This window comes from Vulpes lagopus, chromosome 8 (genome assembly GCF_018345385.1).
Source record: "Vulpes lagopus strain Blue_001 chromosome 8, ASM1834538v1, whole genome shotgun sequence".
Lineage (NCBI taxonomy): Eukaryota > Metazoa > Chordata > Mammalia > Carnivora > Canidae > Vulpes > Vulpes lagopus.
The window spans coordinates 27548258-27563241 of record NC_054831.1 but is presented as its reverse complement, the minus strand read 5'-3'; the positions used below and the strand labels follow the sequence as shown (position 1 = coordinate 27563241).

The following is a 14984-nucleotide window of genomic DNA, read 5'->3' as shown; positions in this document are numbered from 1 at the left end:
AATGCTATATTTGTACTAGTCTAAGACAAGCTTATAATCTACTACTTACAATAAATAATGCTGTTAAAAAGCAAAATACTTAAAAAAAAGGCATACTGTCATCTAATGAGCAAGTTTCCACTTGACTGCTTCAATATATAAGAAACCTTAGGATCTTCTAGCCCAGCTTTACCAATAAAAAAACCAAAAGTAGTAGCTGCCATCTGGAAAGAAATTTGAGCCCCTACCTGAGTCCTTGACCAAAATAAATTCCGGAAAGATCAAAGATTTAATTAAATAACATTTTTAAAAGAAAGTGGATAATTTTTATCATCTTTGGGTGGGAAAGGCCTCCCAAAACCACTAAAGAATTAATAAAATTGCCTACATAAAAATAAATTCTCGCATAAAGAAAATATCATAAAGTCAAAAGGCAAATGACAAGGAGAAAAGTATTTACAATGCCTGTCACAGTCACTTCCCTTACTTCTCCACAGATTACTATTACAAAAACCTGAGACAGACCACAGGAAATAAATGGCCCTTAAAAATATGCTCAACTCTTTAATAGGAGGAACCAGTTTTTGTAAATTAAAATAGCAAGATTAAAAAAAGTTTGATAACTATTATGTTGCTGAGATAAGGAAATCGATACTCTAAAACATTCACTGCTGTCGAGTATGTATCAGTACAACTTCTATTGAGAGTAATTTTGGCAGGCTTTAGTTAACAAACCATAAGAGGTTTCCAGCATATACCAAATACGTTTGACCTGTGCACTGTCCATTTAAATGTGGATTTTTTTACGGTACAGTATCTTCTTAGTAACATTTTCTCTTCTCTAACTTACTTTAAAAATACAATATAAAATGTAACGGGCAGCCCAGGTGGCTCAGCAGTTTAGTGCCGCGGCCTTCGGCCCAGGGCCTGATCCTGGAGACCCGGGATCGAGTCCCACGTTGGGCTCCCTGCGTGGAGCCAGCTTCTCCCTCTGCCTATGTATGTCTCTGCCTCTCTGTGTGTCTCTCAGGAGTACATAAATAAAAATCTTTAAAAAATTTAAATAAAAAGGAAAGACTTCCTTTAAAAAAGAATAAAACAGGGATCCCTGGGTGGCGCAGCGGTTTGGCGCCTGCCTTTGGCCCAGGGCGCGATCCTGGAGATCCGGGATCGAATCCCACGTCAGGCTCCCGGTGCATGGAGCCTGCTTCTCCCTCTGCCTGTGTCTCTGCCTCTCTCTCTCACTGTGTTCCTATCATAAATAAATAAAAATTTTAAAAAAATAAAAATAAAAAAGAATAAAACACATATAACATGCAAAGTATGTGTTATAATCAACTATATTACGATACATGTTCTAGTCAACAGGCTATTAATAAAGTTTTGGAGGAGTAGAAATTATATAGACTTTCGACTGTAAGGGCAGGATTTGGTGTCCATTAACGCCCATGTTGTTCCAAGGGTCAACTGTACAGGTTCTAGCAGTTACAATCATCAAATCTTAAAATGTACAAAAAAATTTTGAAGACTTTTTGGAAATCACAAACAAGGATATTCATGGCAATATTATTCATAAAAAAATGACTTTTAGAGCTAATTACGATCCAATGGGATACTATGCAGCTATTGAAATGTATCAGTTTTTTTGTACAGTACTGATCGAACATTCTCTAAAATAGGAATAAGGGGAAGAGCAATCAATACATATAAAATGTATGATCGCGTGTGTATATGTGTATATATATATATATATATATATAATTCTTTAAGCTTAAGTCTCTCTTGAAGGCTAAATTATTGTGGTTGCCTCCTAGGAGAATCAGGCAGTTGGGAATCAAGTATATAGACCATCTACTACATAGCTCTTTTACATTTTGTATTACTAAGATGTGTTATTTCTTAAAATAAGAGTTCTTATAACACCTCCATGTACTAGCTGGTCTGGGGTGGAAACTAATTTTTTTTTTTAAATTTTTATTTATTTATGATAGTCAGAGAGAGAGAGAGAGAGAGAGAGAGGCGGAGAGAGAGAAGCAGGCTCCATGCACCAGGAGCCCGACGTGGGATTCGATCCTGGGTCTCCAGGATCGCACCCTGGGCCAAAGGCAGGCGCCAAACCGCTGCGCCACCCAGGGATCCCTGGAAACTAATTCTTATTCCCATTTCAGTGCTTTCCAACAGAACCCAATCCTTGGAAAGATACCTAGTCTTAAAATTTTACTGATACAATTTTTCAGAAGGATTTGAATTTTGATCCACACTTAGAAAATATTAAATGGGATGATTCACCCTAAATCCTCAACTTATTCTAGAGCAGTTCTTAATTAAAAGAAATGAGTCAAAAAAAAAAAAAAAAAAAAGAAATGAGTCATTCTCACAGCTTAGATGTGTCATGCTTTATATAAAGAACAATTAAAGCAATCACAAAAACTCCCCAAAAGATGACAAGAAATCTGATAGGTCTGCCTCATGGGGTCTAACTTACGAGACTTAGAAATCCTTAAGGAAACAACCCTTTTGCCCTCTTTCAATTTTACTAACTCTTAGTTAACATCCCTTTATGCACCAATTTTGGATAGTTGTAATTCTCCTTTAACACTGAAAAGCTGTGAAGCAGGTACTGACCCTGTATTACAAATGGGAAGCTGTAAGGTCAAAGTTCATAAAGCTAGTATTTATACAGAGCTGGGAAACTGTTATTCAGACCAAGGTTGTTTCTAAAAATATATTACCCTAATTTTTTTGCGCTATTAAGCCACTCAACACTAGAAATTATTTTTTAAAATAAAATTTTCATTTTGATCAGCAACACTCCATATTTAAATGTGCAACTACTGGGATAAGATTAGGAGGGCAATCAGAGGTCTGCAGATTTTGATTCTTTATTCTGGTAATTATGCTAATACCTGACTCACTCCCAGTTAACCATACTTAAGACAGACATAAGACATAAGGCATAAGACAGACAACAAACATAAGACATAAGGCATAAGACAGACAACAAACTGCCATGGTTGTTTAAGACTTTTGACTATTTTAAAATTTGATAGGTAATCAGGATTATCAGATCAAGTATAAAACAATCAACAAATAGGTTTGTTCTGTCATCACTTGGCCAACAGAGGTCGATTTTCACTAGAAGCCTCTGATAACTTCAAAATAGTAATCTTAATTCAAAGAGGAGCAAAATTGCTCCTTCAATGGAGCATTTCTCAAATAATGATTTACCCAGTAAATATAAACCCTAGTGAAATTTAGTCATGGCAGACCATAACTACCTCAAATGCTTTAAGGTTATCCAAAATTCTAAAGTTTAATAGCACACTACATTTTTAAAGATTTAACTCAAAATGCATTCTAGTATTCATCCTGAACTAATTCACAATCAACAGAAAATTAAACCTGTTACTAATGATGTCTTTAAGTTTTTTTAGGTTATGTACTTGTTTTAGCTCCTCTGCCTTTTATTAAAGACAGTTTCCCAAAAAATAGTGTCAGTTTAAAAAAAAACAAAAAACCCAACAGACAAGTTAGTAATAAATCAATAGCAATGTCAAGAAAAAAAGTCACTCACTTTGTAAAACTGCACCAATTGTAGAGGTTCATTAAATTCCAGGTCTATTTTTTAAAGAACACTTTATAAATTAGAATAAGGACATGTTTTACTTTTAACCAAACATTTTACTCAATCAACTCTAAGAACTATTAGGCAGAAATTAACAAGAAAATCTTGACATGGCTCCAGACTCTAAGAATTTTTAGGGTGAAAACTAACCTAGCATATCAAGACAAAGACAAAAGAAATAATATACATAATTTTATTACAAAATTTTTTTAAAAAAACAAAATGCAACATTCTAAAAAACCCAAAATTTACTATTGATACTAATTCCTACAAGTCTGCTGTGCTACAATACACAAGTCAAGAAATTAAGAAAACCATTAAATATTTAGAAACATTCAACATCAGAAGCTTTAAAATCTAACTGTATGTAGTAGCCCCTCAAAAAGCTACAACCTGCATTTTTAAAAAAGTATTTTCTCTACAAAGAATCTTATCAGCTATACAAAAATCTGTACAGTTTTTATACTGAAGCTAATATTGAGCTGCACTTGAATTCACATTCTTAGCAAAACAATTGCCTGAGCACACACGCACACTCCACACATATCATTACAAGATAGCCATTTATTCCTCATCTTCCTCCTCTTCCTCATCATCTTCATCTTCTTCCTCCTCTTCCTCTTCCTCCTCATCCTCTGGTTCATTCTTCTTCTTTGAACCCGTTGGCCTGCCAGGGCCCTTCTTTCCCGCTTCACTTTTGCCCTTGGCGCGATATGCAGCAATATCCTGAAATATTGTCGAAAAATAAAATCAGCATCCGGTGTCATTACTCAACTGTGAAAACCACTAAGTTGTAAACAATCTAAGATCATTGACCAATAACCCTGATGACTGTCTAAAAAGGTATGCAGAATCTAAACTCAGTTTTGAGAGCATTTATTCCCTCCAGCTTTAAAAAGTCAGTGGTATAAAATGATGGGGCTGTAGTAGATGTCAGAACTTTCACTATCAATGTCCAATTATCTCACATTATCTACTCCCCTCCACTTCTTAAATATAGTTACATAAAACAAAATATTTGGCCTTCCCTTTCTGAAAAGTAACAGACCCAGAACTTTAAGAGTCTATGTAGGAATCTACCAATGCTACACACACTGCTTTCAGTCAAAACAAAGGTAAGTTTCAATTAGCTTATAACGTACAATTTTCACTAGACTCTCCAAATACAGCTGACAACCATAAGGACAAGATTAAACTTAACTCCATAGCTGATACCTATTTCTAACAGTCTTTTTCAGAAAATATGTCTCATTTTAACCTTGGCTTTAAAAAGGGAAGACAACGTACCTTTTCATATTTCTCCTTTAGCTTAGCTGCTTTCTGTTCATATGGTTGTTTATCTTTGGCTGACTGTTCAGACCACATTTCACCCAGCTTTTTTGCAGTATCCCCGATGGATAAACCAGGGTGTTCACTTTTGATCTTTGGGCGATGTTCAGAGCAAAACAGGAAGAAAGCAGACCTGAAAAGAAGCGACAGTGTTAACAAACTGAATGGAAAATTAAGGGGCAATCTGACCCATCTGAAGACGAACTTACGGAGGCCTTTTAGGAGCATTGGGATCTTTCTTCTTTCCTTTCTTGTCACCTTTGGGAGGAACATAATTTTTCATCTCCCTGTCATAGCGAGCTTTGTCACTTTTTGCCATATCTTCAAATTTCGACTTTTCCTTTGCAGACATGGTCTGTGGACATGAAAGGCGGTATAAAAGTACATAAGCAATGTGAGCCACAAGCACCCAAACGGGATCAAGGTCTTCCTTTCGGGCCGCATTTTACTTTTTGCAGTCTTGGAAGTAAACGAAAACCTCAGGTAGTCTGCCCCAAACTCAAAATATCTGGGCGAATCACCACCGCAGTAGGTTACAAGTCACCTCCGTGTTTAAGGTCCTGGCCCCAGAAAAACGCATCCGAAAAGCCCTCAGCGCTGCCCGAATTCCGCTCTCACCTTCCATCTCTCCGAACATTTCTTGGAGAATTCAGCGAAATTGACGGAAGAGTCCGGGTGCTTCTTCTTGTGCTCTTCCCGGCAGGTCTGCACGAAGAAGGCGTACGAGGACATCTTGCCCCGCGGCTTGTTGGGGTCTCCTTTACCCATGGTGCCGGGCGGCGTCGGCCTGGTGGGGAGAGGAGCGGTGGGCGGACGCCCGCGGGGCCCCGCTTCCCGCCCAAATACGCGCCCGCCCCCTCTCGCGAGGACGGCGACCGGCGCCGCGGCTCCACCAGCCCGCCCGGCGGCCGCCTGCGCGCACACGCCCTCCTCTCGGCGCCCGCCCGCCCGCCTCACGCGCGGCCACCACGTCTCTCCGGAGGCCCCGGAGCGCCGCCGCCCGCCCAGACCCGGGCTGAGGCAGGGAACGCCGGGGGCGCCGTCGAAGCCCGTTTCCTGACAGAAATGCCTTCCCGGCTTCCACCTCGCCAGCCCAACTCAAAGAGTTGTCGCCTCGCGACCGACATTCAAAAAAACGACTGAAGCCGGGCCCGGACGCCGCTTCCCGCCCTCCACAGCCCCCGGCCCTCCCCGGCCCTCCCCTCAGACTCCGCTCCCCGGCTCGAAGCCCGAGAGCCGCAGTGCCCGGCCCGGCTAAAAGGCCATGGGGAAAGGGAAAGCGGCAGGCCCACGAACACGAAGGGGCTAAACGGGGTTCTTGCCTGGTGGCGGCTTTTCCTCAGAGTCCCGCGGAGAGGCCGGAGCCAGCAGAGACGCTTCCTTCCCAGGGCTCCGGCGTGAACTGGTTTATCGCTAACGCAATCCTCTGCCTCTTGTTTTGCAGAGTTCTCCGCGCCACGGCAACTTGACGAGCCGGGCCACAGGCCACACCCCCGCCCCTCTGATTGGTTCTGGTGATTATTCAAACTCCCGTAGGCCCCACCCTGTCGCCAGGGAGGCCTCCGATTGGTCGGTGTCTCACCAGGCCCGCCCCTCCAGCCCCAGCCTAGCAGGTTCGGTGGGTCGCCCAGGTCGTTAACTCCCAGACCCGTTAGAACCGGTCAGGAGAGGAATGTACTGCTCGATCCTGATTGGCGGCGGGAAAAGGGTTTGAAAAATGGCGGGCCTGACGGTGACTGGCTGGGGCGGTAAACGGGGGGAGTGGCTGGCCTGAAAGGGAAAGCCCCGCCAGATTTAAAAATACCGAGTCGGGGAAACAGGGTGGTTCTCGAGGGGTCGGCGGCGGCACGGTTTCCCGGGACTGAGGTAACGAGCAGCCCGCCGTACCCGTTTCCCGACCACTGTCCAGGTTCTGGCTCTCCTCGGCCCCACAGCGTTGTCTCCTCCTGGGGCCGCAGTCCCTCTGCCGTGCGACCCCACAGAGTCGCCTTGGTCCCGTCCAGAGTCACGAATGGAGAGGGGCTGAGGAGCTTGCCTGGATGGCCGACTGCCCAGCTCCGCCCGTTGTCGCCGAGGCTAGGATAGAACCCCAGTAAGGCCAGAGGTGCGGGGACCTGCGAAGGGGCGCGGGGGGCGCGGGACGGCGGCCGTTCCCGCCTCTCGTGGGGGTTACAAAACGATCTTCCAGTCAGGCGTTTCCCGCCGTGGAGTTTCCCCCAGAAGGCCCCTCCCTCCCTTCCCCCTTTGTCTCGGGTGTCCGATACCCGGAGGTAAACAGGGGCGCCCTGGGGTTCCCGGAGGGGCGGGGCAGGGGGCACGGTCTCCCTGGCCCCGCCCCCTGTGCGGGGCGGGAGGCAGGCCTGGGCCCGCCCGCTGGGCCCCGGCTCGCGCGCACTAGCGCAGCGGAGGATTCGGGGTCCTGGCCACCGTCCACCTCTGGCTCTCGTCTCCCGTCCCTCATTTATGATAATGTAAGAACTTTTAAATTCAAAGATCCTTTTGAGACCCTCATAAAAGCAGTGAATGCTCTCCGCCCCCCCCCGCCCCGCCCACTGCTTGTATTAGCCGGTGCGTGTTGCGGCACTTTACCGGCTCCTCCAGGCCCAGGTTAAGAATCTTGTAAGACAGCACTAGAGCTACCTTAACTGCTTACCAACATCACAGAGCTGCTTTTCCCAAAGTAGCGGGGCTTTCACTGACATCTTAGGATGCTATTTCTGTGTTGTATTTAGTTTTGAGGTCTATTTTTTCCTATTAGCCCACGTGTAGCACTGACAGTTTCAACAGATTTTAAATATTGTTATTTTCTCAGTAAATTCACTGGCATTTGTTAGACTGTGCGTTACCTATTTGGTTTGTATTCAGTAATCATAGTCAATAATAACTCAAAATCTATCTAGATTTACTAATAAAAACTAGGTTTTAAAAATGTATTTTCCTTGGAAATAGATGGTGGTTGCACAACATTGCGCATGTATTAATACCCCTGAATTTAAAAATAAATTTTGTAAGTATAATGTGTATTGCCATTTGAATAATGTAATATGATTTGTCGATCTGGAGTTTTATGTGCTTTTTCTAGCGTAGCTGTAACTGGCCTTATTTGAAAATAGGGTCACTGCAGATGTAATCAGTTAAGATGAAGTCATAGGGGGTTGGGTAGGCCCCTCATACAATGACTGGGCCTTATAAAATTTATAGGGGAATTTGGACAGAGAGAAAGGCAGAGGTTAGACAACGTGAACAGATACAGGGAGAAGTTAGCCATCTACAAGGTAAGGACAAAGTCCTGGAATCTTCCCTCACAGCCCTCAGAAGGAACCAACCCTTTCCACACCAATTTCCATTCTTTATTCCATCAGTGTGGAAAACAGGAAAACATTTCTGTATTTAATCTGCTTTTACCTTGGATGCTAAGACTTCAGTTTAGGCTGTACCTCCTGGCCTAGAAGTAACATCAAAAAACACAGTGAAGTGATAAATAAATTTTAAGTGAGATCTAGACTATTCTGGTTACAGAATCCCCCTTTTTATTTTTTTTTAAATAAAGATTTTTTTATTTATTCATTCATGAGAGAGAAAGAGAGGCAGAGACACAGGCAGAGGGAGAAGCAGGCTCCATGCAGGGAGCCTGACATGGGACTCGATCCAGGCTCTCCAGGATCATGCCCTGGGCTGAAGGCAGCACCAAACCGCTGAGCCACCCAGGCTGCCCGAATCTCCCTTTAAAAAAAAAAAAAATTTTTTTTTAATAAAAAAATTATATACAGAATCAGGTAACAGACAAAAAAGTCTAGTCCCAAATGTGGTTCTGTAAAAATGGGTTAAATACACAAGAGGTTTGGTTCACTATTATGAATTACCTGGCATACTGTTAGGACTTTATCAGAAAACTAAAATGTCCTATAATGATATAATACTAAAGATCTTTTTTTTTTTAAGATTTATTTATTTACTGAGAGAGAGAGAGAGCACAAGCAGGGAGTAGGAGCAGAGGGTAAAGGAGAGAGGAAGAGAGAATCCTCAAGCAGACTCCCTAATGAGCAATGTACCTAACATGGGCTCTATCCCAGGGCAGTGAGATCATGACCTGAGCCAAAATCAAGAGTTGGATGCTCAAGAGTCAGATGCTCAACTGATTGAGCCACCCAAGCACCCCTAAAGGTCTTTCCCTTGTTTCTATTATTATGACTGTAAATGGAAAAATAACACTGTTTCCTAAAATTCAACTTTAAAGCCATTTCTTTTCAGGAACATACTAATTTCATATATCCTAAAAATAATTTTCCAAATTTATTAGTATGATGCATCTTCCTAAAAGATGATGAAAAGGAAAGTATTTATGTTCTTCATAAAGAATGTATAAATTAAGAGGCATCTGCATGGTGCAGATGGTTGAACATCGATTCTTGGTTTTGGCTCAGGTTATTATTTCAGGGTCCTGGGATTGGGCCCTGTGTCTGGCTCTGCCCCGGGGGGGCGGGGGGGTTGTCCACTTGAGAATTCTCTCCCCCTGCCCTTCTTCCTACTCACTTGTGCTTTCTCTCTAAAATAAACAAATCTTTAAAAATAAAATCCAGCAAGGGCCTGTGATTTTGAACAGTACACTTAACATTTCTAAGCTTTTGATTGACAAACTATAAAATGAGGTGTGGGGGATAATTGCTAAGTTACCATTCAGCTTGTAAACTGTATGATTCTATAATTCTGTGGATGTGTTCATAATGTGGGAAATATTTCAACTTTGCTATTGTTAGGTAACAATTTTGTTGAAAAGAACTCAAGTTCTAGGAAGTCCTTTGGTTATAAAAATGCCAATTAATTGTGAGCCTAGTTATTTCAAAACAGTATTTGTTAAAGAGTTTATAGCTGTTCAAATATAATAAATCATATAGACTAAACTAGATTACAAAATATTACTCGGTCATCTTAGTCTTCTAATAAAATGATTTAACCAAAGGATCCTCCTAGGTGATACCATTATAGAATTTTATTTGCCAAACTTTGCCTCAGTTCAGCTTCTCACAAATTGTAGCAATGTAAACATTTAGTAATAAGGTAGTTCTGAGTAAGATTGAAGTTGCTTCCAAAGTAGGTTCCAAATCCTATATGTATAAATAGCTATTCTGTAGATAAACTGGAATTTATCTATGATGTCAATCTAACAGGATTGTGTAAAAATGATCTGGGTTGTGCTAACTATTGAAATTCCAATCATTTTTCTCATTCAGTTATCCTTAAAAGTTTGGATTTTTTTTGTAATGTGATCATCAAACCAGATTGGAAAACCTTAATAAAAGAGAGTATTATTTTTCCTTTTTTCCTTTTTTTTTTTTGTAAATTCCCTCCCCCCACATACAAAGCAATAAATAATAAACTCAATTTTTTCCTACCATTTTGTTATTAATATAGTTAGCCACAATATAAGTATTCTCTAAGGTTAGTCTTGTTCTTTCAAGTTGCCTAGTTAATGTAAAAAACTGAAAACCACTATCCTGCACACATATTAGTTTCTCAAAGATTAGTCTTATATTGAAATTTAATATTTTTAGGTTGTTTTTAAAGGAGTGAGAGGGGAAGGATAAGCATACTAAGAGTATTATCAAACAGGCACATCCACTTCTGGGGACACCAGTGGATCTGAGGCCTAACTGTACATAGACTTCAGAGATTCAATTTAATGATGTAGTTCAACAATATATTTCTGAAGAGATGAAAATGCAGGTTAAGAAAAGACAAAAACCTTTAATTCTACTGCTAGGATTTTCAATGAAAAATGGTAAGACAAAGGTAGTCTGTTTTCTTCAGAATAACCATTTACTATTTTTATGAATCAATTTGAACTAAATGTCTACCAAAAAGTTACTTACTTTCTAAAAGCCTTCACTGCCACAATCAGAAAAAAAAAAAAAAAGTACAAGCTGCAAAAATCATGTTTTAAAAGGATAAACTGCAAAAATCATGTTTTTAAATACATTGTAGATCTATGGAAGCAATCGGAAGACAATCCAAACTAAAATTCCAGACAGGTATGCTGTCTGTCCTAGGTGTGCTGATGATTTTTGAGAAGAATTTATATATTTTAGATGTGGAAGTGAGGCTCAATCAGACCTTGTCCCAGGTAGAAGGACTTTTTACTAAGGGAAAGAGATCAATCCAGCAAGCTTTTGGCAATTGTGTGGGGTTAGCAAAATCAGTTGGAAACTAAAGGACCCATAAATATACATAATAATTTATTTTTCCACCTACATGAGCTGAATTCTGAAATGGTATAGAAGGCTAGAAGATTGTACCAGAAGGTTCTTAAAACAAAGCAAAATGTCCCAAGGTTTCATAGTGCTTAGGGGACAAGAGTCTGTCTGGAGGGAGAAGGTCTATCACAAACATAAGACCGGTCTCTTCCCAGAGATATTTACCACTTTTTTTGAAGCTATGTAGGTGGGAATGTAAAGAGACAAGCTCAAAACCATCAAAAAGCAGAAATGAATTTTCTAGTGTTTTTGGTCTAAGGAGACAGAGACAGACCACCAAGCCCTCAATCAAAAGCCCATGAAACAATGTCTACAGAACAGGAATGAGCCAGAGGTAAACTGGGTCTTACTAAAACTTTACAGCCCAGCCTGAATACATACAACTCATTCCTCCATTGGATTAAGATAATTCCATATCCTTCTACTTATTACAGGGGTTGATTCTGCCTAATAGAGGAAATGCCACATCCTCTCTATTGTAACATATCATCTGGAGCACATCAGAATAAAAAATTTGAAAACTAAAGACTGAGAAAATCTTAAAAGGACCAGAGAAAAAAGACATAGCAAAATTTAAAAAGCAGAAAGTGGGTGCTGACCCTTCAACAGAACTATGAAATCCAAAAGACTAGAGAATGACATCTTTAAATTGCTAAAGAAAAACAAAAACAAAAATGCTAACCTTAGGTTTTATATCCAGGGGAAAAGCTTTCAAGATTAAGGCAAAATAAAGATGTTTTTGGACAAACAAAACTGAAAGAGGTCGTTGCCAGCAGTCCTGATTAAGGAAAATGATCCTAAATCCTCAGGAGGAAAAAAAACCCAAGCAAGAGTAATTATGTAAATTTAAAATGACTATTACCATTACTTGTTTAAAACTGCAATAATAATAATGTCTTATGGTTTTTTGTTTTTTTTTAAGATTTTACTTATTTATTCATGAGAGAGACAGAGAGAGGCAGAGACACAAGCAGAGGGAGATGCAGGCTCCATGCAGGGAGCCCAATGTGGGACTCAATCTTGGGACTCCAGGATCACGCCCTGGGCTGAAGGCAGGCGCTAAACCGCTGAGCCACCCAGACATCCCTATCTTACGGGTTTTTACAACATGTATAAGTAGAATATATAACAACATAAATAGTAAGAAGAATAAGGGTCTTCCGTCATTCAGAAAGTGATAAAAGTTAGTAATTAAATCATATGCCTAGCATGCTGTATTTGGGGGTACTAGTTACATAGATATGTTTATATACATATAACTATATATGAGATATATATATGTGTGTATGTGCAAAAACTCATCCTTTAGGACACAGGTCCTAAATTAGTCTATGCTAAAAAAGACAATGATGAATGGCTACTAAGCATATGAAATATGTTTAACATTATTAATCATTAGGGAAATACAAATTAAAATCACGGTAAGATTACCACTTCATACCCACTAGGATGGCTTTAGTTAGACAAAAAACAGCAAGTGTTAGTGGAGACATAGAGAAATGGAACATTCATTCATTACTGGTGGGAATGTAAAATAAGTACAGTTACTATATAAAATAGTTTGGCAGTTTATAAAAAACTAGAAACAATCCAAATGTCCACTGGCTGATAATTAAGTAAACAAAAATGTGGTATATCCATACACTTGAATACTATCTATTAATAAAAAGGAGTGGAGGAGGAAAAAATAAACACTGATAAAAGCTATAAAATGTATGAACCTTAAAAACATGCTAAGTGAAAGAAGCCAAACACAAAAGACAATATATTACATGATTCCATCTCCATGACATTTCTAGAAAAGGCAAATATATAAACTCAAGGGTAAAGAGTGTTGGCCTAGGGCTTAAGGTGGAAGCAAGCCTTAAGCAGGGCCTTGAGGTAGAAGCAGTGATGGAACTTCTTTAGGAAATGAAAATGTTCTAATGTGGATTGTGGTTGCACAACTATATAAATTAGCCAAAAAATCATTAAACTGCACACTCATAATAGATGAAATAACTGTACATTTTATCTTAATAAGGTTGTATTTTTAAGGCCAGCGATTTATTATTCCATTTACAGAGCTCTGTATCAAAATGTTCAACAATTTAGACTTTAACAATGAGAGCTGCAGAATACAATATGAAAGTATAAGGATCACTTGAAAGGAAATGAATACTCCTTTTCTATTTTAAGAAATGGTAGTTAAGAGTGTCAGCAGCTCTTGAATTGTAATAGCATTGCTAGTTTGGCCCATATTTGGCTAAATATCTATTGCTTTCATACAACAGGAAAATAATTCATTTGTAGATTCTTTTCAAATTATCTACTTTGTATTCAGTTAAAGTAAATTTGTAGTACATTAATACTATATTGATCTTATATATAGCCAACGATAGTTTTGAGTTTGGTAATGACTAAAAATTTCAAATTCTGATGTAAATATTAACATGAATATAAAGATGGCATAACTTTGTCCTCTAATTTTGTTACTATGCTTAGTAGTTTGATTGTATTTAAAAATATGTTCCAGGGGCACCTGGGCAGCTCAGTCAGCTAAGTGTCCATATCCTGATTTCAGCTCAGGTTTTGATCTCAGGGTCGTGAGTTCAAGCCCCCCAGTAGGCCCCAGTCTGGTCATGGAGCCTACTTTAAGATACATAGATAGATAGATAGATAATAGATAGATAGATAGATAGATAGATAGATAGATATCCAAAAGCAATAGGAGATTTTCAGATGTGCTCTTACAAATATCCATCTAAATTTAAAGCCTAGAATTCTAAGTTGACTAAAAAATGCACTTACACATAGTTGACTATTGAACTAATTAATAAAGAAAAAGAAGTACAGGTTTCCCGTATTATCCAAAAGTAAAATATTTCTATGAAACCTTTCATAAGTTGAAAAGGCACACAGGAAAAAATATCCCTACTTTCCAAAAATTCAAGTTATACCACTATACTTTTATGAAAGGCTTATGGTGTAGTAATGGCTTTTTTTGTAAAGCAAAACTCCTCTTTGGGTTTCTTTTGGTCAGTGAAAACAGATACTAACGCCTTTCCTAAAAGTGAAGTGGTGTAACAAACTTAGGGTAAGTGAGAATACCTATATATAATATGTGCCTAGTAGGAGAAGCTGAAAGTTTCTAGGACAGTAAAAATTGAAGTGACCTCAGTTTGTGGAGAACTTCAACGATCATTCCAGGAGTTTCTATAACCAGTTCTCTGGACAATGATCCAACATTTGTATAGACACAGCAATATTCTGTCTATACAGTAGCCTCTAGGTCTATCTGATTCCCACATTTATTTTGTTTTGCTTTCTGGGGGTTTGGTCTCAACGATCTTGGAAATGGAGTAAATGTAATCTTAAAATCTGAGTCTGCTTTTCTTGTTGAGTATGAAATAAAAAACAAGGTTATTCTCAAATCCCTAAATAGTAGCCAATGAAATAACTTCATACACATTTTTTTTATTATTATTATTTATTCATGATAGAGAGAGAGAGATTGAGAGAGAGACAGGCAGAGAGACAGGCAGAGGGAGAAGCAGGCTCCATGCTGGGAGCCCGACATAGGACTAGATCCCTGGACTCCAGGATCACGCCCTGGGCCAAAGGCAGGCGCTAAACCGCTGAGCCACCCAGGGATCCCCCATACACATGTAAAATAGTTTTAATGTGGACAAGATTCAAGCAAAACAATCTGTTTTCTCAAGCATTTCTGGTACAAGGCCTCGGACATCCCACTCAAGATTCAGGATATATCTTCATGTTCTAGTACTAGTCTTCCACTGCCAGTGCTGCTTCCCACCTTG

General features: G+C 39.7%; 1 protein-coding gene across 1 annotated transcript; it reads right to left on the bottom strand.

The window, feature by feature from the left end:
- Positions 1-3785: 3785 nt before the first annotated feature.
- Positions 3786-6397, bottom strand: HMGB2 (high mobility group box 2). Its single transcript, XM_041768283.1, has 5 exons — positions 6256-6397; positions 5552-5720; positions 5143-5288; positions 4892-5066; positions 3786-4330 (listed from the first exon to the last, which is right to left on the bottom strand). Exons 2-5 carry the CDS (start codon positions 5699-5701, stop codon positions 4169-4171), a joined length of 633 nt encoding a protein of 210 aa, XP_041624217.1. The 5' UTR covers positions 5702-5720; positions 6256-6397; the 3' UTR covers positions 3786-4168.
- Positions 6398-14984: the final 8587 nt, after the last annotated feature.